Raw genomic sequence first — 23,888 nt, 5'->3', positions numbered from 1 at the left:
AAAATACAGCCATAAGACTCACCAGCACATCGATCAGCCTGGCATTGCTCTCTCTTCTCTCCTAATAGAATAAAATGAGGACATGCCTGATGAATGCTGTGCAGGACAATCCCAGGTCATTTCTATGGGAGCCATCACCACGGAGCAGTCTCCCTGCTTAAAGAAGATCTGTATGACTCATATCTTTGTAAATGTGAAATATGCAAATACGCTTCTGCCCTTTGAGATGATATCACTCAATGGAGCTCTCATAAGTGCCTGGTTGTGTTGGATTTTTTGGTGGAAAACCAGCAAACCGTAGAAACTGGCAGTCTGGAAATGACGTCCTTTATTGAGTCATAGGTACTCAGATGTGCATCAAAAAGCAATCATTTCCTTTTTTTAGCAAAGGCATTGCATTATTCTAAATTTGAAAAAACAATGAGAATCACTTGCAGACAGAAGAGAGGAAAATTTATGAACATTTGGAAATAAGAATTTTTTTATATGCTAATGATCACGGAGACTGTGTGAAGATGGTCCAGCTTTCCTCAGCTGCCGCAAAGGTGCTTGGTCCTTGGGGTGAGGCCCTCGCTTCATCCCGCGACTAGCACTGAGTCCAGCAGCCCCCACCTAGCACTCGCCTACACCATGGCCTCCGTCTTGGAGCTCGCCTGCATCTACTCAGCCCTCATCCTCCACCATGATGAGGTGATGGGCACTGAGGATAAAATCAATGCCCCCATTAAAGCAGCCAGTATAAATGTTGAACCTTTCTGGCCAAGCTTGTTTGCAAAGGCTTTGGCCAGTGTCAACATCAGGATCCTCATCTGCAATGTGGGGGCTGGTGGACCTGCCCAGCAGGAGGTCCTGCCCCCTCTGCCACTGGTGCCCCAGCTGAGAATAAGAAAGTAGAAGCAAAGAAACAAGAATCTGAAGAGTCTGATGGTGGCATGGGCTTTGGTCTTTTTGACTAAACCTCTTTAGTAACACGTTCAATAAAAAGCTGAGCTCTAAAAAATAAATAAATAAATAAAAAGATCCAGAGCCCTTGAACATCAGTTGAAGGAAGATACTCTTTAGCATTTCATGATTTTCTTTCTTTTTTTTTTTAACATTTGGATAAAGTGTGAAAATTAAGTTTTGTTTTAGGAAGATAAAGCTTAAGGTTGTGTGCAGGACAGATTACAGTATCAATACTTGGAGCCTGGGAACAGGAAACACAATTTGGAGACAGGAACATTGATCCATATGTGAAGTGAAGTGCTCCCAGACAAAAGCAGAGGCAAGGGAGTGAATGGAAAAAGACCGATGTGAGAGGCACAGCGAAGGAAACATAAACAGAACTTGGTTGCCCGGATGAGACAGAGCCATGAAGATCGAAAACAGATGTATCCAGATGTTAAGTCACCAAAGCACAGTTGATCTGTGAAAAATGGCTGCTAAGTTAAAGTTGAACATTCAAGACATAATGTGTTATGAAACGTCACTGCTGTGATTTGGGGCAACACGTGGAGATGCCCGGAAGCACAGCAGGCATCCGGAAAAGGGCACCAGGGGATGCAGGCTGAAAGCAGGCTGTGGGCGGAAAAAAACAGCATGTGGGAAAGCATGGGTGCAAATGACCACAAAGGATTCACATCTGAAAGTGGAAATCCCTGATTGGTATGGGGAGGGGTACAGGGGAGGCTGGGGAGGCTGGTGGAGAAGAGATGGCAGCAGGTTTGCTTAGAAGCTGATGAAATTTAAGCTTTAGGGTCCCTCCTCTTCTCCACCCTTTTCAATAGTCCTATATCTAACCTTATATCTTCATTCTGTATTCTTCTTCTTAAAAAGTCCAATGACCATCCAAATTGGACACATAAGCTTTAGCCCCACAAAAGCCACATTCTTCTATTGCCTAGAAGTGTGTTCACATGGTCATAAGGGCTTGGAAAAGTTGCAAAAGATATTTTGATAACAGCTGGTTAAGACCCTGTCCTTTTCCATGTCAGCTGCCCCATCCTCACTTTTCCCAAGTGGTGGTGGTATTTTGGAATTCCGCTGAGGGGACGCTGGTAGAGATGAACTTAGTCTGGATACATGCATGTTTGTGTTAACGCTAGCTGTCCTGTGGTAAGAATGGTTTCCAAGAATCTCAAACTGCCCACTGTGTGATCTTCTGGGCATTGTGGCAGTCATACACGGCCACGAGATCCTAGTGTGTTAGGTGTGTTGTCTCCGGCCCCTAACACTGCAAGTATATGGGAAGGAGGAGAAAAAGATTTATTTGCAAGATCTGAAGCCAAAAGATAAGTCTATGCAAAAGTCTTCCCAATTTTTTGTCCCCAAATTTGTCATCCCAACCATTTATAAGCCATTACCATTAATGAGTTGTGAGGCTGAAGAAAAAAAATATTCTAAACTATCGATTAAAAATATGTATAACTCATTCACTTTGCCGTACACGTGAAACTAATACAACATTGTAAATCAACTATACTCCAATAAAAAATAAAACATAAAATAAAATAAAAATAAAATCTATTCCTAAAAAAAAATAATATCTATTCCTCTCTATCAGCCACTAGAGGACAGACAGAATTACTTTTTTATTCTCTCTACGGAAAATATTATGAAATTACTGTCATATGATGAGAGAAAGAGTATGCAGACCAAAAACAAAGGAGAATTATTTTTGAAATGTGTCAGGGAGTTAACATTGTTATTTCAACACTTCCAATGCTTATGTTTTTTAAAAAAATTATCAGCTTTTTAAAATTGCTGATTTGTTGCAACATTTCTTCATTCTAAATGAATATTCATTTTTGTAACCAATTTTATAAATTTTATTCTTTTTTTAATGAATCCTCCTGCCCCCAGTCTGTAGTTTTAGGTACTACAGAACCTGGATCTCTCCCTGCATTGGGGGGTTGATCTTAATTTCATAATGAAGTACATAATCTTAATGTCTGGCCTAACCAACCATGCAGACCATTTTGGAATTAAACACCTGCTGTGATCTGAATGTTTGTGTCCCCTACCCCCACCAAATTCATATGTTAAAATCCTAATGCCCAGTGTGACAGTGTTAAGATGCGGGGAGCCTTAGGGAGATGCTTAGATCATGAGGGTGGAGCCCTGGTGAATGGGATTAGTGCTCTTATAAAGACCCCACAGAACACCCTTTGCCCCTTTGCCCTGTGAGGAGACAGGATAATCTGGGACCTGGGAGAGGGTCCTCACCCAACCATGCTGGCCTCAGATCTTGAACCTCCAGCCTTCGAAACTGTGAGAAATATAAAATTCTGTTGTTTATAAGCCACCCAGCCTATGGTAATTTGTTATAGCAGCAGGAAGGGACTAGCAGCATCCATCACTTTCAGCTTTTGTGCGTTCACCCTTTTTACGTTCTGTCATCTAGCTCTACTCTATAATATCCTCATCCTCTAATTCTTATAATTACAGAATGTCTTAGTGGTTTATATATTAGTGGAACACATTACTATTCCCTAATACTCTATATCCCAATGCAGTTTAAAAATAGTTCCACTCTCTGCATAACATAGTATTTGAGAAATATATTTAACCAGAACTTTAATACTGGTTCAAATCATAGATAAGTGGTTCGAATCAAAACTGCAGAATATAAACCAAAGTTAAGAAGATCTCGACCTGTAACATTATTCCATGTAGAGGATTTCGGGAATTATAACTAGTTTATTTAGTAAAGTATTGTCAGAAGTACACAAATGATCTTGAATGGAGAGAGATTATCTACCACCTATCATTACTCCGTTAAAACAAATGTTATATAATTAAATATTAAATGCTAAATAATAATGGAGTCATTTTATAACACAATATATAAGATGTATTCTAGCCCACAGGAAGACCACTCACTGAAATTGAAGTTTATATAATGAACAAATTTGAAATGTCAGTGATCATTTTTCTGAATTTTCCTAATCCCTCTGTGTCTTTTATGAAAAAGAATCTGTAAGATTAGGTAGGGATAAGACATGAGGATATTGCTTGGTCACTAGAAGTAATGTGTCAGCTACAGACCTAATTTTCATTTTCTTCCATGCATAAACAAGTCTTATCTTTATTTGACCAGCCAGGGTATGATAAGTAGCTCAAAGTAGATAGATCACATCGGGTCACCCCATTTTCAGTCTTCTCATCATGAGGAAGCAAATGCAAAACATGCATCTTTTTGTCGTTATCTCTGTGCTCACACAAGATGGTAGAGTGTGTCCTCAATAGGAACTGGTGGCCAAGATTAGAGGTGTGTCTGTCTGTCATTCTCAAACTGCTAACATATGACACTAACTGGCCTTGCCAGACACCTTAGTACTGATTGAAATTAATGACTAGTGGAATCTAAGTAAATAAAAGGAAACCTGTCTTTGCACATAGCACAGCCAGCTCTGAGGTGAGTAGACAGTCAACAATGTAGAATAATGTAGTACTGTTGTCCCTTGTTACCTGCCAGGATTGGTTCCAGGGCCTCCCTCAGATACTAGAATCCACAGATGCTCAAATCCCTTGTATGAAATGGAAATGGGGTGGTACAGTCGGCCTCCGTGTCTGAGAGTTCGGCAGCCTTGGACATGGAAAGCAGACTGTACCCCAAACAGTGCTTCTCGGCTAGTGGTGGGTGTATTAGGGTGTCATTCTTCTGTTTGCCTAAACTGGAGGACTTTAGGCATTAAGAAGGAGTTCTGTCACTGTGGTGTAGTCTGCACTTTGGGCATCTTTACTTTCCTCTGTTGAAATCAGAAACCAACACCAGAGGATGCTGGATTCTACTGGTTAAAAAATATTCCTTTGCCAAGAAATGTCTTAAATATGGCCATAACTCATTTGAGTAAAAGTCACCACAGTGGTAGAGAAAATTCCATGTGGTTAAGTACCTTCTCTCATTTTATTTTATCTCTATTTTTATGAAAGTAATTTTCTCTGATTTCTGTAAACCACTAGAAAAAGCAATCAAATTAATTGCATTTATTGTCTTTGAGAACTCTGGTTATAAAAGTTGACCATTTCACAGTTCAATTCATTCCCATACTTAAAACAATAACCTGAATAGTAAAATATGTTTTTTTTAAATTTATTATGAGAAATGTAACTTACAATAAAAGAAATAGATGTTCTCATAAGAATTATCATTGGTACTGTTTCTCTTATCCTTTAATAGATGTAAACATTGACCACATTTTGGTGTATATCAATTTTCCTATCTTTTATTTACTTTCTGTCCTGCAATTATATGTGCTCAGAACTCTATGCTAACTTCACCTGCCTGAACTGTTTCTCTATTTTTGTCTCTTTAACACTTAAAGAGTAATTGTCACTGGTTATATTTTAAAATATCTTCTCATAATAATATTTACTTTTATATATTATTGTTGCACTTACACAATGAATTCTCATATATTCTATTTTACATATGTAGCACAGATTAAATTTGTATTGGTTATCTGAGAATTAGAACTCTTTGGTCTTTCTTTGGTATAATATAAATTTCTCTAAATAGACCCCTTCTTCAAGTCAAAATTCTGGACAGAAATTTTAAAGCTAGCAACTTCAGGAATTCTACGTATAGGAAAGAAATAGTTTATTTGCAAAACTATAAGGAAGTGTAATTCTAGGCTGCTTTCCTGTCCATGTCTTATAAACTTGAACAAGTTGATTACCCATTATCTGCCATAGTGTTGGGTTCTGTATGATGTTGGTTATAAGCAGAAGGGGTGCTGTGATACATATGTGTTTTATGTTACATATATAACTTAATATGTAAAGCTGGCTTATTAAAATGTTTAACTCCACACACTGTTCATCAGACCCATTTACTGAATTACAGAATCCTTATAAAATTACAGATATTATGATTTCAAGGAGGCAGCTTTTATCACTACTGCAATAGTTAGTACTATAGTTAGTACTATACTTTTTGCTTTGGCGATAGATGTTGTCATAGTTTAGCTTCTTACATTTGGTTGTCTCTGTTTTGATTCTGCTCAAGATGTGATCAGATTCATGGAGTTAATGGTCTGCCCTTAAAGAGTTTAAGTGGGTCTCGAGTGTTTGTACATCAAGGGGTGATGACATAAAAATATTTTCTTTTCAAGGAGTTCTCTGTTGGCTAATGAGAGGCAGGTTTTCTTTGAGTCCATCATTCTTCAAGGGATTCTTATGTTTCCTGTACTGTTACATCATTAGATCATGGAGATTCACTAAATCTGTCTGCACATTCTGCCCTCGCACCCTCTCAGGGTGCCCTCTAGTCCTAGAAGCTGAGACAAAACCACCAAGAAATTGTTATTCTGTCTTCCCAGGATATTCTAGCTCCTTCTTTGTATGCATATAAACCCTTTCCTTTGTTTATGTCTTCTAGGATGTTGGGCATTTCATCTGGGGTCACATCTGTTTGTGGGGCCCTGGCGTTGGCTGGTACCATTTATGAAAGCTGATGGCTAAGTTTTCAGAAATTTTGTCAGCCAATTGTTGAACTGTTAGTAGGTTAAAATCAGCCAAATAAAATTGCGTATATGACAAAAATCAGCAAACCTATATATACATCAGGGCTTTTTCGGTTTTGTTTTTGTTTTTTTTCTTAGAGACCTGGAATACCAGCATAGTACTAATTCTGAGTTAGTTTTCTGTTTTGATCCTCACTCTGGCCCATTTGCCTTCTACGGAATAGAGCAAGAACTGTGGCTTCTTTTGGAGAAGCAAAGCAATGGTCACTCTTCAAAATGTCTTTTAGTGATTATCCTTTGGAAAAGGCTCGTATCTCTGTTTGCCAAGTAACACATAGGATTCTCCAAACCAAAGAAAACAAAACAAAATAAAATCATTCTCTGGAATATTGGAGATGTGTAGTAAGTACTTCGGAACGTAAATATGTATGACTATCCCATTTGTGTACAATCCTAGGGCACATATCATACTTGTTAGAAATGAAGGAGATAATTAAACAGAAATAAGCAGTTTAAGCAATTGTTTACCCACAAAGTCTTCTTGTAGGGCAACAATTTTAAAAAAACCTAATTATATTTAGAATTGGAAGCTATGAAATTGGTACAGTTTATTTTGTGTATATAAAATTCCTTGTAAGAGGGTAGACATTTAGTAGTTAGTGTGTTATTTAACCCATAAGCGTTTTTCCACAGGAGATAAGATAGATCTTATTTTAATGAGCACTTCCACAATTTGTAGATATTTTCTCAAAGTTTGTATATTCTGAAAATGACTTCCCTTGTGAAAGTTTATGTTTATTTTAAAAATTCTTTTGAGGGTCTTGTCATCAGTTTATCTGAAGGCAATTAGTATCAGTAGCTGAAATAGTACTAACTGAACCTAATTTCTCATTGAAGAATGACATTTCTTGGTTTCTAATGGAGAGAATTTCAGTTTGGCAAGCATCAGTGGATTGTTTACTTTGCATTGGAAGATTTTAAACCAGGCAAACCCAAGTTCACTAAACCATTCAAAAGACCAACCAGTACACGTCTTACTCAACAGATCATGATTGTTTATCATAACAATGAATATTGTAAAAATGCTTTAAGATTGATGTAATAATGGTAGCTATCCCCTATAGAAGGCTTACTGTGTTCCAGGTTTTATTCTCAGTACTTTCCACATAATTACTCATTTGAAATGTTTACAATCTTCTAAGGTAGTTATTATCCCATTTTCAGATGAGGAAGCTGAGGCAAAAGCAGTTAGGTAATTTGTCCAAGGTCATACAGACAATGAGTGGTACAGCAGGATTGAAACCTGGGTGGTGTGGCTTCAGGATCTAGGGTCTTAGTGGCTGTACAGTGACAATAACACTTCCTTCTTCATCTTGAGTCTTTGGAGAGTCTCCCAATTAAGGGCAAATACCCTTTTGTTGCCAGTCTCTGAAGCCTTAATCACTTATTTTAAAAGGACAAGAGTAATTTGGAGAAGGAAAAGCAGGACTGTCTTATTATTGGGGATAGTTCATTCTGTTGATTATGGAGGATATCCCTGTGCAAAATAAGTCTCCAATAATCATACAAAAAAGAACATGCATCAAAAATTGGATTTGGTTTCGGAAACTCTCTAAAGCACAAGGTGGATTGACTGAAAATATACTGGGAAAAGGAACGCTTATAGAGGTTTATGATCATGAGAAATAGAAGTTTGAATGTGTAAATATCTCATATGTTTCTTATTTTTAAATTATCATAAATTTGATAACAATATAAATGTGTAATATTCATTTTATTATCAGATCTTTTATTTTTCTTGAACTTGAGCACTAATCTATTCTTATAGTTACCATCTCGGCCCAAAATACCATAAATGTTGAAAATAGATTCATAGAAAATTATCCACAAGTGTTCCTTCCAGTTTTTATAATGAAGCAATTACTTCGTAGGTACTAATTGCTGTCACAATTAATTGATCTGTGCTCTTTGTCTTCTTGAGGAAATTATTGTGTTTTATAGTCTAAATTTCTTAGATTTAGGACTTTCAAAGTGTTGGTTCTGTTCCCATTTAACTTTGCTGCAACAATAAAATATGAATGAATTGGCTAATAAAATAACACAATTATTTTATATCATGGAATATGGGTTATTGTTTATGAATTTGCTGAATTGCCCCAGTAGTTCACTATATGAAAGCATTCTCGTTTTTCACCTTGGTCTAGTTTAAAGAGAAATAAGGTTGGTAGAATAGCAGACAACATGGGGTCGGGGTGTTCTTTTTGGGGGATGTGCAGGTGAAGTAGATGATGTCGTATTGAAAATGCAAAGCTTCCTTCTCAGACATGAAGCTCATCTGCCAAAAACAGAGACATCTATTCTGTACCAGTGGTTTACCTCAGTTGCTTTCTTTTCTTGGTATTTAGCAATTTTTGCAATGCAGATGAAACTTTGATTATTAGTTAAACACAGATAAAATACATCTTGTCCTTCCCACAGATTATATTTGACTTCCTGTACATCTCTTTTAATGATGACTACTCTGGGTCGGGGGAAGTATCAGTTGAGAGAGAGATTTTAGACACCAAAATCTAGACCCACTCAGGAGGGAGAAAAAACTGAAATGTGGTCTCTACTGAAAGGAGATCAACTGCACTTAAAAATGTGTGAGGAGCAGCAAAGACATTGCGACAATTATTCTGCTCAGTGCGTTGAGGTGCTATATATGCGTAGGGTATTGTGGGAGGCAGGGTCTTGGAATTGCCAGAATGATCTATATCAGCATGTGCAGTAGAACTTCCTGCCAAGATCACCATGTTCTGTGCCCGCCTGTTCGACACAGCATTTAGTAGCCAGTGGTCTTGAACATTGGAAATGTAGCTAGTATGACTGAGGGATTGAATTCTTTCTTTCACTTTATTTGAATTAATTATCTTGACATTTAAATAGCTACATGAGACTAGTGGCTACTGTGTTGGACTGCACATATCTAAGGTTAAATCTGGGATTAACTGGAATGAAGACCGCCCAGCTTCAGGTCCTGGACGTGCTGCAGTGTAGCTAAACAGCCTTGGAAAACCCTGTAACCTGCCCAAGCCTCAGTATTCCCAGCTCCAAGATGGGCATAATAATAGGACCTACTTCTAAAAGTTCTGATATCATGAAATAAAGCAATGAGTATAAAGCTCTTTGAACTGTGCCTGGCATAAAATATATGCTCAACAAACATTAGCCTGTGCTATTCTTTTTCATTATTTTGTGACCTTTTGTAGATTTTAAGAATGTAGAAACTGAAAAAGAGATAGAAGTGAAATAGGTCTAAAGTAATAAACAAAAAAGTCCATGACATGGGATAGAATTTTAGGTTATACTGGAGGAATATGTGAGATGGACATATAGAGAAAGTAATTATAGGGTGACTATATATTCCAATTTGCTTTGGACGGTTTCAATTTATACCTTGTGTCCTGGTTTAATTATTAATATCTACTCTTTTGTTCTCAAAAGTATCCCAAAGGTGTTGTAAGGTACATTTTTAGAGTCACCCTGGAGGAAGACATAGGCATGCAGCCCAGTTATTCCAAGTGGAGGGAAAAAGATGCATGCACATGTGACTATAATGGTGTGGGCTGGCGGGACATTATAAAGGTGGGATGGGAGCTTGGACAAGGAAAGTAGATGTTATTTTATGTGGTATTTATGCTGTTATTACATTGCTCCCAAGTCATCATAGATCTACTTTCAGAAAAACTAAATTCTGATTTAATTGGACAAAATGATTTGGTGTGTCAAAAAAGCCTTACATTATTTGATGTTCTGATTTGCCTTCTGTTATCGATAGCAATTTTTGTTACACAAAATCAAAGTTTGAAACAAAACTGCTTTCTTTTCATCACTGATTAGCTGCCTCATTCTATCTGTTTTCATGACTGAAAACTTTGAAAGTGTTTCCTGAGTTGCAATAAAGTACCAGGTTGACATAACTTACGGTGGGTGTTCTTTAAGCTACATCTATTGGTCTCTACTCTATTTAGGCATATATTAGAAAGGTAGAGAGTTAATTGTTGGCAATATTGCTAATTGTGATTTTAGGGAAACAGTGTATTAAACTGTGAAACATAGAATATTGTAAAAAAAATGAGGAAAACCTTCAAAATTAGAGATTATGGGGGGAGAACTAAACTAAAAATTTAAGTAAACATATAAGGTACAAGAATGTGACTCAACTGTAATTGTTTGACTCTCCCCAAGTCCCTCCCTTACTCTGATGGCATTCTGAATCCAGGTGCTGACCACTGGCTCTCTTGGAAGTCTCCATCAGTAGCTGATGGGCACCTGTTTTGGATTTTCACTCTTCTCCCAGTGATCCTAGCCCATCATGAAAGCAGACATTTGAGTTTATCTCTGAAGTATTCCCCAGACAGAACAGAGGTACCATACAGGGATTAGTTGCTCTCAGGATTTCTGGGGAATTCTAACAATTATCGTTATACTGTAGTGGACTTTGTAATCTCCACCTGGGGAGCCAGTCATGGCTCAATTTTTGCAGGAGGAACCAATCATTATCAATATAGGAATCATGAGCTGTTTAGGTTATTTGCAAAGTGTAGACTTGACTTTTTAAACTAAGTAAGCACCTCAAATTTCAAAGTCTGTCTGAATTTTGTTTATTTTTCCTTAAAAAGATCAAGAGTTGGCCCCATTAAAAGAAGGGTTGGGGCAGAGACCAGATGTCATTGACATTTGGAGAATTGAGCAATCTTTATAAAAATTCATCCCATCATTTATAGTAGTCACTCTTCTTAAGCTTGTAAATTTATTAATGAAACTGGGTTGTAGCTGCTTGAAATGAACAATAACTATTTTACTTGTGTTTCCAAGTACCATGAATTTTAAAATGTCATTTAATATTGAAACCTCTGAATGGAGTTCAGTGACTTCAGATTGAGCCTGTTTGTAAATAGCACAGAGCAATGTGTGATGATGCAACTGCTGGGGTTTTCAAATACTAATATTTAGTGCAAAAGTGAATCTCATCCTAACAGAATTTTAGTCAAACCTCAGTAGTAGTAGTGATGTGTAAATACCTTGAAATTCATCATCTATTCCATCCACAGTGATGTTTGTTTCATCAGTGCTTAGTGCTTTTTGGTTCTTGATAAAAACGGCAAACCCCAGTTCTAATGACATAGTTTCATCTCAAGAATAGTGGCTGCCATACCTAAAAGAAAAAGATTGACTCTTGTAGCTCCTGCTTAAAGGTAAATTACTCCAACTGGGACTGAGAAATCCATGTTCATTTTAAGGATCTGCCTCATGATGATGATGCAAATGTTAAGAACAAAAAATAATTTGTTTAGTGTTGACTCTGTGCCAGGCACTGTGTTAAATATTTTATGTGCAATTTATAAAGTAAGGCCTCACAACTGACCTCTGAGGTAAGATCATCATAATCCGTCTTTTACTCATGACTAGTTGGTGGTGGTGTGGATTCTGAGCGGGCAATCTGGAGCTCTTACGCATCCTGTTACCATTGTTGACAGCAGTGATTACGTAGGTCAGTGGCCAGAATGTGCAAATGAATGCCTTTTGTGGGGAATTTTGTCCTTTAGTACTCATTTCCATATCTGAGCTCCAGATAGGCAAAGTGAAGTGGGGCAGGTTTTCGCCAAACTCTGTTATAAAAGGTATAACTGAAACGATTGTTTTCTACAGTCATAGTCTCCAGAATGGAGAGGCAATTGCCTAGCATAAAATTGCAAAGCCATCCTGTATGTGGTTCACGAAACTCTGGCTACAGTCACATGGCTTGCCTTAGATATTAATTTAGCCACATTTCTTATTGCTTGCATGGACAATATTCTTCTTCACCCTCATTTGAGGCTATTGCAGACACTACAGTGATTGCCATGATTCCTGTCACATCCACAGCAGCATCTACCGAGCAAGGATCACATGCGTACGTGCAGAGGCTAAATAATGTATGATTCAAGACAGGAATGTGGTCTGTACTCATTTTTGGAGAGTAAAAGAGTTGCCATGTCAGTCTCATGGGAGACTTTATCCAGGGCTTTACCCTTGAGTGGATAAAAGAGTACAAATTCTCTTGCACTGGAGATGAATAAAAACAAATTGGGGAGACCATCAGCAGAGCAGACTGCTGCATGATGGAGTCCAAGGCTACCCAAAACCACCAGACCAACTGCTTCAGGATCCTGCCAGCAACCAGACGCTGGGAAGAGAATTGACTGCAGTTTGGCATCAAGGCCTTGTGATTCCCAGACAAGAGGAATTGCATGCAGAAAATATTTAAAATTCTCTTTGTAAAAGAGTTATGTTTTCAATCACAGGGAGACGTATGTTTCAGACCTAGTCTGCTGCAAAGGAAATGTGGCAGAGGGTTATTTACAAAGGGTGAAGGTACTGGGGTAAGAAGTTGAACTTTGGTTAGGTGAGGGGTGTTTCAATGAATAGTTTTAGGCCGTTGAGTTATTGTCATTATTCCACAATGGGGCTGTATTGGCCTTTCAAGGAGAGGGGATGGATCTCTATAAAGCAGTGGCTCCCAACCAGGGACGATGTCATAACCCCAGGGCCCATTTGACAATATCTGGGACATTTTGGGTTGTCACAGCTTGAGGGGAGCGTAGCACAACTGGCATCTAGTGGTAGAAGACAGGGGTACTGTTAAATATCCTACACAAGACAGCCCTCCACAACAAAGAACTATCCTGTCCAAAATGTCAGCAGGGCCAAGGAGGGGGTCCCTGGTTTAAAAGGACCTGGTTAATGTCTGTGCATAACAACACGGCCTTCAGACAGGTGTTCATCCAAGGTAGCCTGACATTGTATAAAAGACGATTTTTAATGATTTATTTTATTGATGTGTGAACATTTAGTTGATGTACCAAATGCTTTCTGTTTAAAAAATAAACAGGAAAACAAACAAACAAAAACACAACTCACATCCCTCTCCAGTTTATCTCCAAAGTACCTAAGGGTTAAAAACACAAATGGGCCGCCCTCCAAACCACATATTTTCCAAGAATGTAGGAGGACCTGGTTGATTCACTTTTCAAACTTGAAAAATGAGGCATATTAACAAAGCACACTAAATGAATCAGCTGCTTAGGATAATCTACAAGCCACTTCATTTTTCTGTTATTAAATAACAAACCATGAATCTTGACAAATGAACCCCCTTGTTTGACATTATTTGAAAAACTCATAACACACTCGCTTCTGATGGTGACTTCCCCTTTGAAATTAAATTTAAGATGGACTTCATTTAAATTCTGATAGAGGGAAAGGGCTTGTTAACCTTCCTTGTGACTGTATGCTGTTTATCATCTTCATTCTTTTCCTCCCCCTTTATACTTGGATGGGCCAGAGCTCCCGGCAGGGTGTCATCCTGCAGAGTTCATTGCAAGGAAGCCTTTTGTGTTTATTGGTGCCCATATCATGAAGAGGAGAGGTTATGTATTAAGTGTTGTGTGGGGCTGTGTGGCTTCCGGGGTCAGATTCCCTAGGTTCAAACTGGAGCTCCAGCTGCATGACCTTGAGAAAGTCATTTGCCCTTTCTGTGCCTCAGTTTTCTCATTTGTAAACCCAGAAGAAAATGATTTGCCTCATTGAGCTGTTGTGAAGATAACATATAATATGCTTAGCAAGCAGATGGCAAATGTTACCTCTAATTATTTGAATAGTTATTTTAAATATAGCATCTTCCAAAATGGATGCTAAGTCATTTTATTTAATTTCCTAAAGAGGACGCTGGTACGGATTGGCTGATTTTAGCAGCCCCGACATGTGGCTAAGAGGGCTTTAGCCCCCATGTAAGAATCCCTAACAGACCCTCCCAGCATTGCCACCATGAATAAACACCTAAGAAAAATCTGCATACTTGCCAAGCATATGCAGCTTCAAGACAAGCCCTCTATCCCCCTCCTCAATCCAGTACCATCTGAAGACCCTCTTCTGAAAGTCTGCTGTTCCTACTGGTTTTAACAAGCTGACACTGCAAATTCAGGGCAATGCCCTGCCCTGGTACAGTTCAGCATTACAATGTTCTGTATCCCCAGACTCTTAAGTCCTCACCTTTCCTAAACAGGATTTATAAAGTGTGACTTTGATCAATATAGCAAAGCCAATGTTATCTGAGGGAAATAATAGTTTTAACTAACATTTTAAAATGTCTTTCTTAGTACCTCAAAATGATTTAAACGTTAATCAATGATAAAATCGCAAATCCATCTAAAAACAAAGAATTGAGAAAGGAATCAGAGCCACTTTTAATCAGGAAAGTGGCTGCTGTGACCCACTGACCCCTAAAGGTTATCGTCGCTCCTTTGTTTTTAGAGATGCCATAGTTCAGTCATTTGTCTTTGGCAGCCAGAGTATGCAAAACTGCTTTTGCTTTTCACGTATTAATTCAAGCCTATGCATTTGTCAGACATTCTAGGAACCTTCTGCCAACGTTTTGTTGATTAAAGAATGTGTATTTTGAAAATGAGTAGAAAGGAAGGAATTTATAATTCTTAAAACAAAAGAATGATTTACACTGTAGAATGCTACCTGAATTGTTCAGTGTATCATCAACAGATAAATGAAAATATTAAGGATTAGCAAGAGTGTTGGCACTGACTCTTAAAACCTGTGAAGTGATTGGTTCAATAAGACTGAGAAAGTCTACATCTTTCAGTAGAATTTCTAGAACTCACAAACAAGAATAGGGCATAGAAAACCACTTTTCACTGTATGTATTTTTCAAAGGGCTTTTGAAATACATCCTTCTCTACAAGAATCTGGTGCTTCCACTACTATTTTTAAATTATATACCTCATTTCCATGCATACAAGTTCCCCATACTCATCCTAGATCCGATTCGCTTTGACCATTTTGTTTTAATTTTTCCCACTGGGCCCTTTGGAGGGCACATTTATTGTTTTAGGCACCATGCAATTTACTAAATGGTGTCCAGTTATGGAAATGCTTGCAAAGACCCCTGGGGCAAGAAAAGAATTAAGTCAACACAGATTGATCATCCTGTAGTTGGTGTTTTCTTATTTGATCAGTCAAGGGCTCATTCGGTCTGAACTGGTCCATCTGATCTGTGACACATAAAGCTAGACGCATTTTTCTGGCTCCCTGGTGGTTTTAAAGGCTATGCAGTGGGAAAAACTGCTTTAAACAAAGCCTCATTTTAAAAGAAGCCTGAGTACAGAATGGAATTCAAAGAATTTGGAGAGAGGGGAGGTGAAAGTGGTAAGAAACAGCTTGAAAAAAGCCCTGGGAAATTTAAAAGAATAATGCACAGGAGGGAAGTCAGAGATAAATCCCATCTGTTCTGTTGTGAGATACACAGACCAGGACACTGCTTCGGCAAGGCTGTATTGAACACCCACTAAGTGCAGGACCTGTAAAGAGGTAGAGCTTAAGTGTTCTGGGGCATTGGAGGAGCGAAGTAGAATTCGTAGGTCAAGAAAGAATACTTTTTTAATCTCAGCCAAGAAACTTTATTCAGCTTTATGCAGATATGACATTCCAAAAGGCAAAGAATACCCGTTATTTTATTCAAGTATTGAGAATGGAAGGTATTCTCCCGTGTAATTCATTTTCAAATTGTACGTTAAAAATGTTGGTCATAGATTAAGTAATACTGAATAAGTGGTTGAATGCAGCTAACACCAAGGTTTCTAGCATGGAGGCTGCAAGAATGACAGCAAGATGGAAAGCAATGGGTCTTTGTGATGGGTGGGTGGCTGTGTGGGGAGTGGGAGAGAAGAGACCAGAGGGAATGAGTTGCATTTTCACATGTTGCATCCAAGAGGCCTTGTATTATAGCCAATTGGGAATATGGACTGGGGCAAATCTGAAATCCTGGATGGTATAAAATGGATTATTATAGCAAGAAACAAAACTGGACACAGCCTCCTGTCTTTATGAGCTAACTGCTGTGATCACTCAGTTTTTATTGTGTGGGATGTAGCTTGAGTATTTACGAAGCATCCACTTGCTATTGGATAAGTACTCACCTCCTACCCCTGATAAAACAGCTAATGAATCTTCAGGTTAGAACTCGGCCAAAGTGTCCCCCCTGGAATCATGATTGATGCATTCACTGTGTATTTACATAACATTCTAGATTATAGTTGAGAAAACCTGGGATGGATTTAAAGACTAATATCACTTGCCAGACAGATATGACTCACAAATATTATCATCATTATTATTATTTCTTGGCCGTGCCACATGGTATGCAGGATCCTAGTTCCCCAACCAGGGATTGAACCCACGCCCCCTGCAGTGGAAGTGTGGAGTCTTAACCACTGGACCACCAGGGAATTCCCATTATCATCATTATTTCTTGTGTTTTGTTATTGCTAACTCTTATTGTGCACTTACTATGTCCAGGAACCATTTTGTTTGCGTTAACTCATTGAGTTTTTGTAAAGACCCTATGATGTAGGGGAGTACTAATTTTATCCTCCTCATATTAATGAGAATGCTGCACCTCAGAGAGGTTCAGGCACCCCAGAGATCACACAGCCAATAATAAACACATCACGGACTCAAACCCAGACAGTCAGTGTAATTTTAGAACTTTTGAAGATATGCCTGTATGAAAAGGAAATAAAGGATAAAGTGTAATATACCTCCTAATTCTGGTGTGTATAATTATAAAGACCCTCACATTGCATACTCCAAGTCACTGGGGGTCATCTTATCATTTACATTTTGTAATAACACAGTGTGACAGGTTAGACCAATGGTTCTTTACTGGGAGAGAGTTCCCCACCCTAGGGGACACTTGGCAGTGTGTGGACACATTTTTGGTCCCACCCCTGGGGGACGGGTGCTGCCAAGGATGCTGCCACCAGCCTACAATGAACAGAACAGTCCCGGCGACAAAGAATTATCCTGTCCGGTATATCAGTAGTGCCTCAGCTGAGACTTTCAATCAGAGTGATTCAAAGAGGAGAGAATAGTAGCTCAGTTTGCAAATAAAGGGCATTCACCACGAAGGAGCAGATTTGGGAATGGGAGAACGAGATAAGTTGGAGTCATTCACTCATTGGTTCATTCATAGTATTGCTATTTATAGAGTGATCATGCTGGAGAGTAATGGTGAGGAAAGCAATATGAGGAAGTTTCTTTGGAGAAAAGGAGGGAAGATGGAGTAGAGGCAAGGCAAAGATGCTTGGCTGTCACAGGTGAGCTGGGCCAGAGCTTCGGTGCACCCAGGAGAGAACTGTGCTAGGCTGATCCAAATTCAGGGCCAGATGGGGGGAGAGCAAGTGATGTTCTCAGAAGTACCCCAGAGTAGGGACATGAACACGAGTGTGCATGCGTGGATTGGAGAGGCTGAGAAGCTTGCATTGCTTTCGAGTTGCTCTGCTGGCCTGGGAATAGGTTGCTGGCTTTGTTTTTCCAGTAACAGCCTTTTCTGTTTCCAGCAGTCCTATGCACCAGCTCCCCACCCCATGGCTCCTCCCAGCCCCAGCACAAACAGCAGCAGCAACCACAGCAGCAGCAACAGCAGCGGGGAACAGTTGAGTAAAACCAACCTGTACATTCGAGGCCTCCCACCAGGCACCACTGACCAGGACCTAATCAAGCTGTGCCAACCGTAAGTGCCCCCCACCCTCTGCGCCATTTCCAACCTCATCCTTGCCCACGTGGGCTCGTCCATGTGGGGTTGGGTTTTGCACCCAATGTACCCAGTGAGGAAGACTCTTGCTGTAGAAACGGGGCTTAAATTTAAGATCTGAGTCCAGCTTATTTTGGGAATGGAGTTTGTTTGCCTTTTGCTTTGAAAGAGAAGGTTCTTGAACAGAGAGACATAGGGTTGCTGGCTGATGTGCATGTATTGACCAAGAAGATGAGGAGCAATCATGGAGTTGGGTCCTCACACCTTGTGGCTGGTGGGTTCTCATACCTTGTGGCCAGTGGGTTCTCACACCTTGTGGTTGGTGGGTTCTCACACCTTGTGGTTGGTGGGTTCTCACACCTTGTGGTTGGTGGGTACTCACACCTTGTGGTTGGTGGGTTCCCACACCTTGTGGCTGGTAGGTTCTCACACCTGTGGTTGGTGGAATCAATGATGAATCTCATGAAAGAAACTGTGCTCTTTTTTTGGAGAGGTATTAGTGATGGGGATCACAAAAACTAAGAAGTGGTAGATTTCAGAATGGTCACCTGCTGTGTTGCAAAGCTCTTCTTGTCAGTTCTTGCTTGGTAAATGTAAGTTCAGCTGGGACCAGGTAATTGGAAAATTAGAAGGCTAATCCTTTTGTTTCCTTGAAAACATCTATTTCCAAGTCCAGTGAAGCTATTCCCACCAAAGCCAAGAACCGCACTCACCTAGTTTTATATTTCCCAGGAAATATGGTAGTGACTAAATGCCCTTCCAAAATGTTTTCTTTCATCTACTATCTACCAACACTTATGTTATTAATTCTCTTATTTCTGTGCAAATCAATTAAACATATTTAAGTTTACCCTCCAAATTAAATGAATAGTGGATAACAAATTAAGAACCATAGGCCTGGATTTTTAGATTGCTGTCTGATTATTTTCTTTTTTTTTTGATACGCGGGCCTCTCACTGTTGTGGCCTCTCCCGTTGTGGAGCACAGGCTCCGGACGCACAGGCTCAGCGGCCATGGCTCAGCGGCCTAGCCCCTCTACGGCATGTGGGATTTTCCCGGACCGAGGCACGAACCCGTGTCCCCTGCGTTGGCAGGCGGACTCTCAACCACTGCGCCACCAGGGAAGCCCCTGTCTGATTATTTTCAAAGTAATATCAGTACAGCTATTTGTCACTTGACTGTGCGTTAGCTGGGTATTTTTAAGTTGGGGGAAACTATTACTCAGTTTTTCTTTTGCTGTTTTGCAATGCTTTTATAAGAAGGTTGAGAGGATATTTATTTTGTAAATTTTCCAACCTCTAAAATTTTGGAAGAGGAAAACAAGGCAGATAGTGTTTATTTGCGTTTGTTCTGGTCTTGAAGATTGGGAACAAATATCAAAACAACAGGAAGTGGCAGATTAAACAAAACACAAATACATAACTATATAATCAGTTGACAAGGCAGTATGTAGACTAGGGTAGGGGCACCCTGCTCTATCAACTGCCTTGATTTGTGAAAGAGGTAAGGCAGAATATTGAAAAAGAAATATTTATTTGAAAGCAGTTTAAAAAAAAGAAAGAAAGGTGCTAGGGCTAAGATATACAAATATGTTAGGTTTTGGTCTATAAAATGTTGAGGTTGAGAATTGGAAGATAAATCACTCAACATTTTTTAATTTTTTTGCTAGTGTTACAAAATTCTAAACTATTTTGATAAATAAGGGCTTTGAAAATGTGAAAGATGACGGACTTTATACTAGAAGCTTCAGATGAATAATCTCCTGTAATGGATACTGATGTGAAAAAGAAGGCCAGCCATTATCTTTGTGTGTGAATCTTATTCATAAAAAATATTGGTGGGTTTTAAGGGAAGATTCTTTCCCACTTGTTGAGCTTGTTGAAACACAGATTTCTGGGCCCCTGAGATTGTGATTTCACGAGGTCTGGGCTGGAGCCGGAGAATGTAAATTTCAGCAGGTTCCCTGGTGTTGTCATGATGCTGCTGGTTTTTTGAGATATACTTCTTTAAAAAAAAAAAAAAGGCACAACTTAAAAGTTGAGAATTATGTTTTATTGGGCAGACTTGCTGAGGGCTTAAGTCTGGGAGGCAGCTTCTCAGACAGCTCTGAGGGACAGCTCTGAAAAGGAGGAACCAGGAGATACAGGAGTTTTTGCAGCAAAGACCAGGTAGTCGGAACATCAAAAGGTTACTGTTAATTAAGGAAAACCAGGCATCTCAAGTTAATGAAGTCAGTGTTTTTCTGTGTATGGGCAGATTCAAGAGTCTGGGCTCACTGAAATCATCCCTTGGAGATGTACCTTAACTATCTAGGGCCAGTATCCTGCTTTTCTTCATCCTGAATCTCCTCAGGATGCACAGGGTGGCTTCGGTGGCTGATGGCTTGGTGTCCGCAACCTCCTTTGTTTACTGATGTAGCAGTTGACCTTTTTCATCCACATATCTCTACATTAATATAAAGTCCACTGACTATTTCTAACGCAGAAAGTCTCACTAAATATGTGAAGGTATTTGAGGTGGTGTATTATAACCTGCTTGGCCACTGTGTGATCTTGTGGCAAATCATTTACTGTCTTTGAGCCTCCGTCTCCTCGTATAAATGAGTGGTCTGGGTTTGATTATTTCTAGGTTTCCTATAGTACCAGTGGTGTACTGCAGCTGCCTCTGACTGAGGCACCAGAGCCAATGGTTAAATATTCAGGAATTCTTGAGTGATTTGTTACATACTCAGTATCTTGAAATCAGCCATGGTGGGAGTATTTATATCACAGGAATCAGCAAGACCTATAAATGAGGGCTTTTAAAATTCTATGTAGTTTTGTTTTTTGAGAGCTGGTTTATGAACATACCACTGATGTAGCATTATACTATGAATTTCTGTATCAGTGTCCATTTCTGCAAAGATATTGCCAGAAATTTATAAAGGGAAAGGGTTACCTAAAGTCTGCATTGGCATTTTTAACTCAGGAAAGAGATCTAGTGGCACAAGAACATTATGTTTGAGGGAAAAAAATGTTTTGTTTGTGTTTCTTCTGTTTACTTGAGAAATTTAAAGAATGCTAAGGGCACAGAGGGTAGTGGTTACTTGTTCATATTAATTTTTGCTGGCTAATAAGACGTGGCCCATGTTATTGTTATTGTAAAAATGTTTTTGGGTTCTTCAGTTATTGAAGTGGTCTGGACCTGAGGTTTATTGCCGAGATTTGCTTTCCAGGAGACTGAAAGAACTAATGTGACCGGGCAGCATAATGTAGAGGAAATAGCCATGTGCTGCGAGTTTGGGGTTTCACTCCTGGCTGCCATCAACTGGGTATGTGGCCCTAGACAAGTGACTTGTCCCCTCTTAAGTTTGGTTTTCCCCATGTATAAAATAATTTGTTTATACATGATAATCTTTTAAATATTTTTTACTTTAAAAGTCTGATAGTTCATTGAGAACCTCACTAGTTAGCAGAAAAACCTACTCTGGTCACCTTTCACCAATCCCCTTTTACAGTGTTCGCAGGGCCACTGCCTGAGCTGATTCCGCTGCATGAATATGACCTGAGAGCTGGGGACGCCTTTGTTAGGGACCATTGTAAGTCCTTTATAAAATCCTGGTTTCCTCTCTTGTAGTGGTGATGTCTTAGAGGGCTTCTTGCTCTTTTAAATTAGCATTCTTCTAAAGATTCAAATCATCTTGCATTCCTATGACTCATCCAACACTTTAAAATAATGTTACCTACAAAACAGATAATATTTGTAGGTTTTAGTTATCTTGCCATCAGGATCAATTTTCCATGGTTATTCCTAGAAATTATAAGAACTTTCAGAGTTACTATTCCCTTATATTATAAGAAATACAATATTTTCTAATATCCATAGTAATAAAATAATAGAAAACAGAGATATATTAAAAAGGCAGAGACATAGCAAATTATCTGGCATTAGAATACAATATCCATATGAATACTAATGAACAGTAAGAAAATGATATTAAAGGAAAGAAATTGCATTATTTCTCAATGTATTATCTGAAAGCAAATTCTGATTAAGAGATTCCATTCACATTTATCATCAAAGCTCCTATGGTTGGATCACAAGTAAAGTCAAGGAAAGAAGGCAAGACTAAAGAATAGACATGAAGAATCATTTTACTCTATGGAAAATCTCGCTAGTTATACCTATGTTTTGGATGAATACATGGCATTGTGTGTCTTGTAAGAAATACTAGTGTTAAAGACCTTGTAATGTCTTTTTTAAAAACATTTAATTTTACTTATTTTTTTATACAGCAGGTTGTTATTAGTTATCCATTTTACACACATTAGTGTATATATATCAATCCCAATCTCCCAATTCATCCCACCACCACCACCTACCCCCGCCACTTTCCCCCCTTGGTGTCCTTACATTTGTTCCCCACATCTGTGTCTCTATTTCTGCCCTGCAAACAAGACCTTGTAACGTTTTTACCTTGAAAAGTTTCAAGGAACTTCATTGTGTTCTCAATCAAGAAATTTTCACAGAGCACCTATTGCATGCCAGATAGTGTGCTAAAGATTCAGTGGTGAGTACATTTAGATAAAGGTCTTGCTTTAGCAGAGATTATATTTTGATAGGGAAAATGGAAATCAATGAAATGATCGTGCGATTTGATATAAAATTGCAACTACAAATGCGAAAAAAAGAGAGGAGCATGGAAATAAGAGGATTTGTAACATGGGATGAGACCTTGTTAAGGCAATGGGCAAAGGAATCTCTGAGCTAAGATCAGAAAGAGTAGGAATAGGTTTAACTAAATGAGGAAGGAAGGGAAGAGCATTCTAGGCAGAAGGAACTCCATGTGTGCAGAACCAATGGCTGGAGGGAACATGGCAAAGACAAGAGGCTGAGCAAGGGTCAAGTTGTTATAGCAGAGAGAGGGGGTGGAGCCTGGGGCAACATGGCCTGGAAACATGGAAGGGGTATGGTGATCCCATGTCACTTAGGAGCTTTGTTTCAATGAAGGAAATCATTGAATTGTAACAAATGGGAAGGTGACAGAGTCAGATTTTTGTTTCAAAAAGATAATTCCGACTACCAAGTAGAAAAGACCTTATGAGATCAAGGAACAGAGCAGGACAGTTGAAGAGCGAGCTGGAGGCAGAATAACTAATGGTCAGAGAAGAGGGTGTGAGAATTAATATTTGTGGTGGGGGAACAATTATGTGTGGTGAAAGATGTCTTTTTTCATATGCATTTGTTTTTCTATTAAAAAACAAGGACCTTAGAGACAATTAACCAAACGAACTCCAAAAGAAACAACAAAGTAGCACAAAAGAGGACCCAAATTAGTTGATTTTTAATTTCTTTTTCATACCCTGTCATGAATGGGTCATCAATGTACTATTAAATATTTAGTGGCTGCAGTATTTAAAACATGCAAGGCTAATATAGTGAAAACTGAAAATCCAATTGATTATACAATTATATTCGTGAAATGGGTTATCAGTTGGAGACTCTGGGTGGAATACTTGAGTTATGCACCATTTATGCATATCTCAAAAGGGGGAAAGGGAAGTGAGGGAAGATAAATTTGGCTTAATAAAGAGAGAGAGAGAGAGCATTGCAACTTCTTTGGACCAAATAAAATTTTGGTGGTGTAATGATTTTTCACATATTAAGCTCTGTTTCCTACCTCAGAGAAATTGATAACCTCTATTATGTGATTCTAAACATCCCCTTGAAACACATTGAGATTAGTCTTAAAAAGTAAAGGCACGTATTTAACATAATGGACAGAATTTTTAATGGAAAGTAAAATCATTAATGTGTTTATGTTTTCTACAATC

At 38.8% G+C, this 23,888-nt stretch overlaps 1 protein-coding gene and 1 pseudogene across 2 annotated transcripts in view; both read left to right on the top strand.

Annotated features, from left to right (window-relative positions):
• Positions 1–23,888, top strand: part of RBMS3 (RNA binding motif single stranded interacting protein 3) — a gene marked incomplete at its 3' end in the record, with an annotated part of 695,122 nt that overhangs the window by 143,034 nt on the left and 528,200 nt on the right. The window contains exon 2 of the mRNA XM_082848397.1: positions 17,882–18,054. Coding sequence (XP_082704523.1) covers positions 17,882–18,054 — 173 coding nt within the window. The remainder of the gene's footprint in view (positions 1–17,881; positions 18,055–23,888) is intronic.
• Positions 610–956, top strand: LOC309966831 (large ribosomal subunit protein P1-like; annotated as a pseudogene). The gene has a single exon. The product of its transcript is annotated as a large ribosomal subunit protein P1-like (transcript).

The sequence above is a fragment of the Leucopleurus acutus genome (genome assembly GCF_964270905.1).
Source record: "Leucopleurus acutus genome assembly, chromosome: 10".
In the NCBI taxonomy this organism is placed as follows: domain Eukaryota; kingdom Metazoa; phylum Chordata; class Mammalia; order Artiodactyla; family Delphinidae; genus Leucopleurus; species Leucopleurus acutus.
Note: the sequence above shows the minus strand (reverse complement) of the source record. Positions and strands in the feature narration are given on the sequence as shown.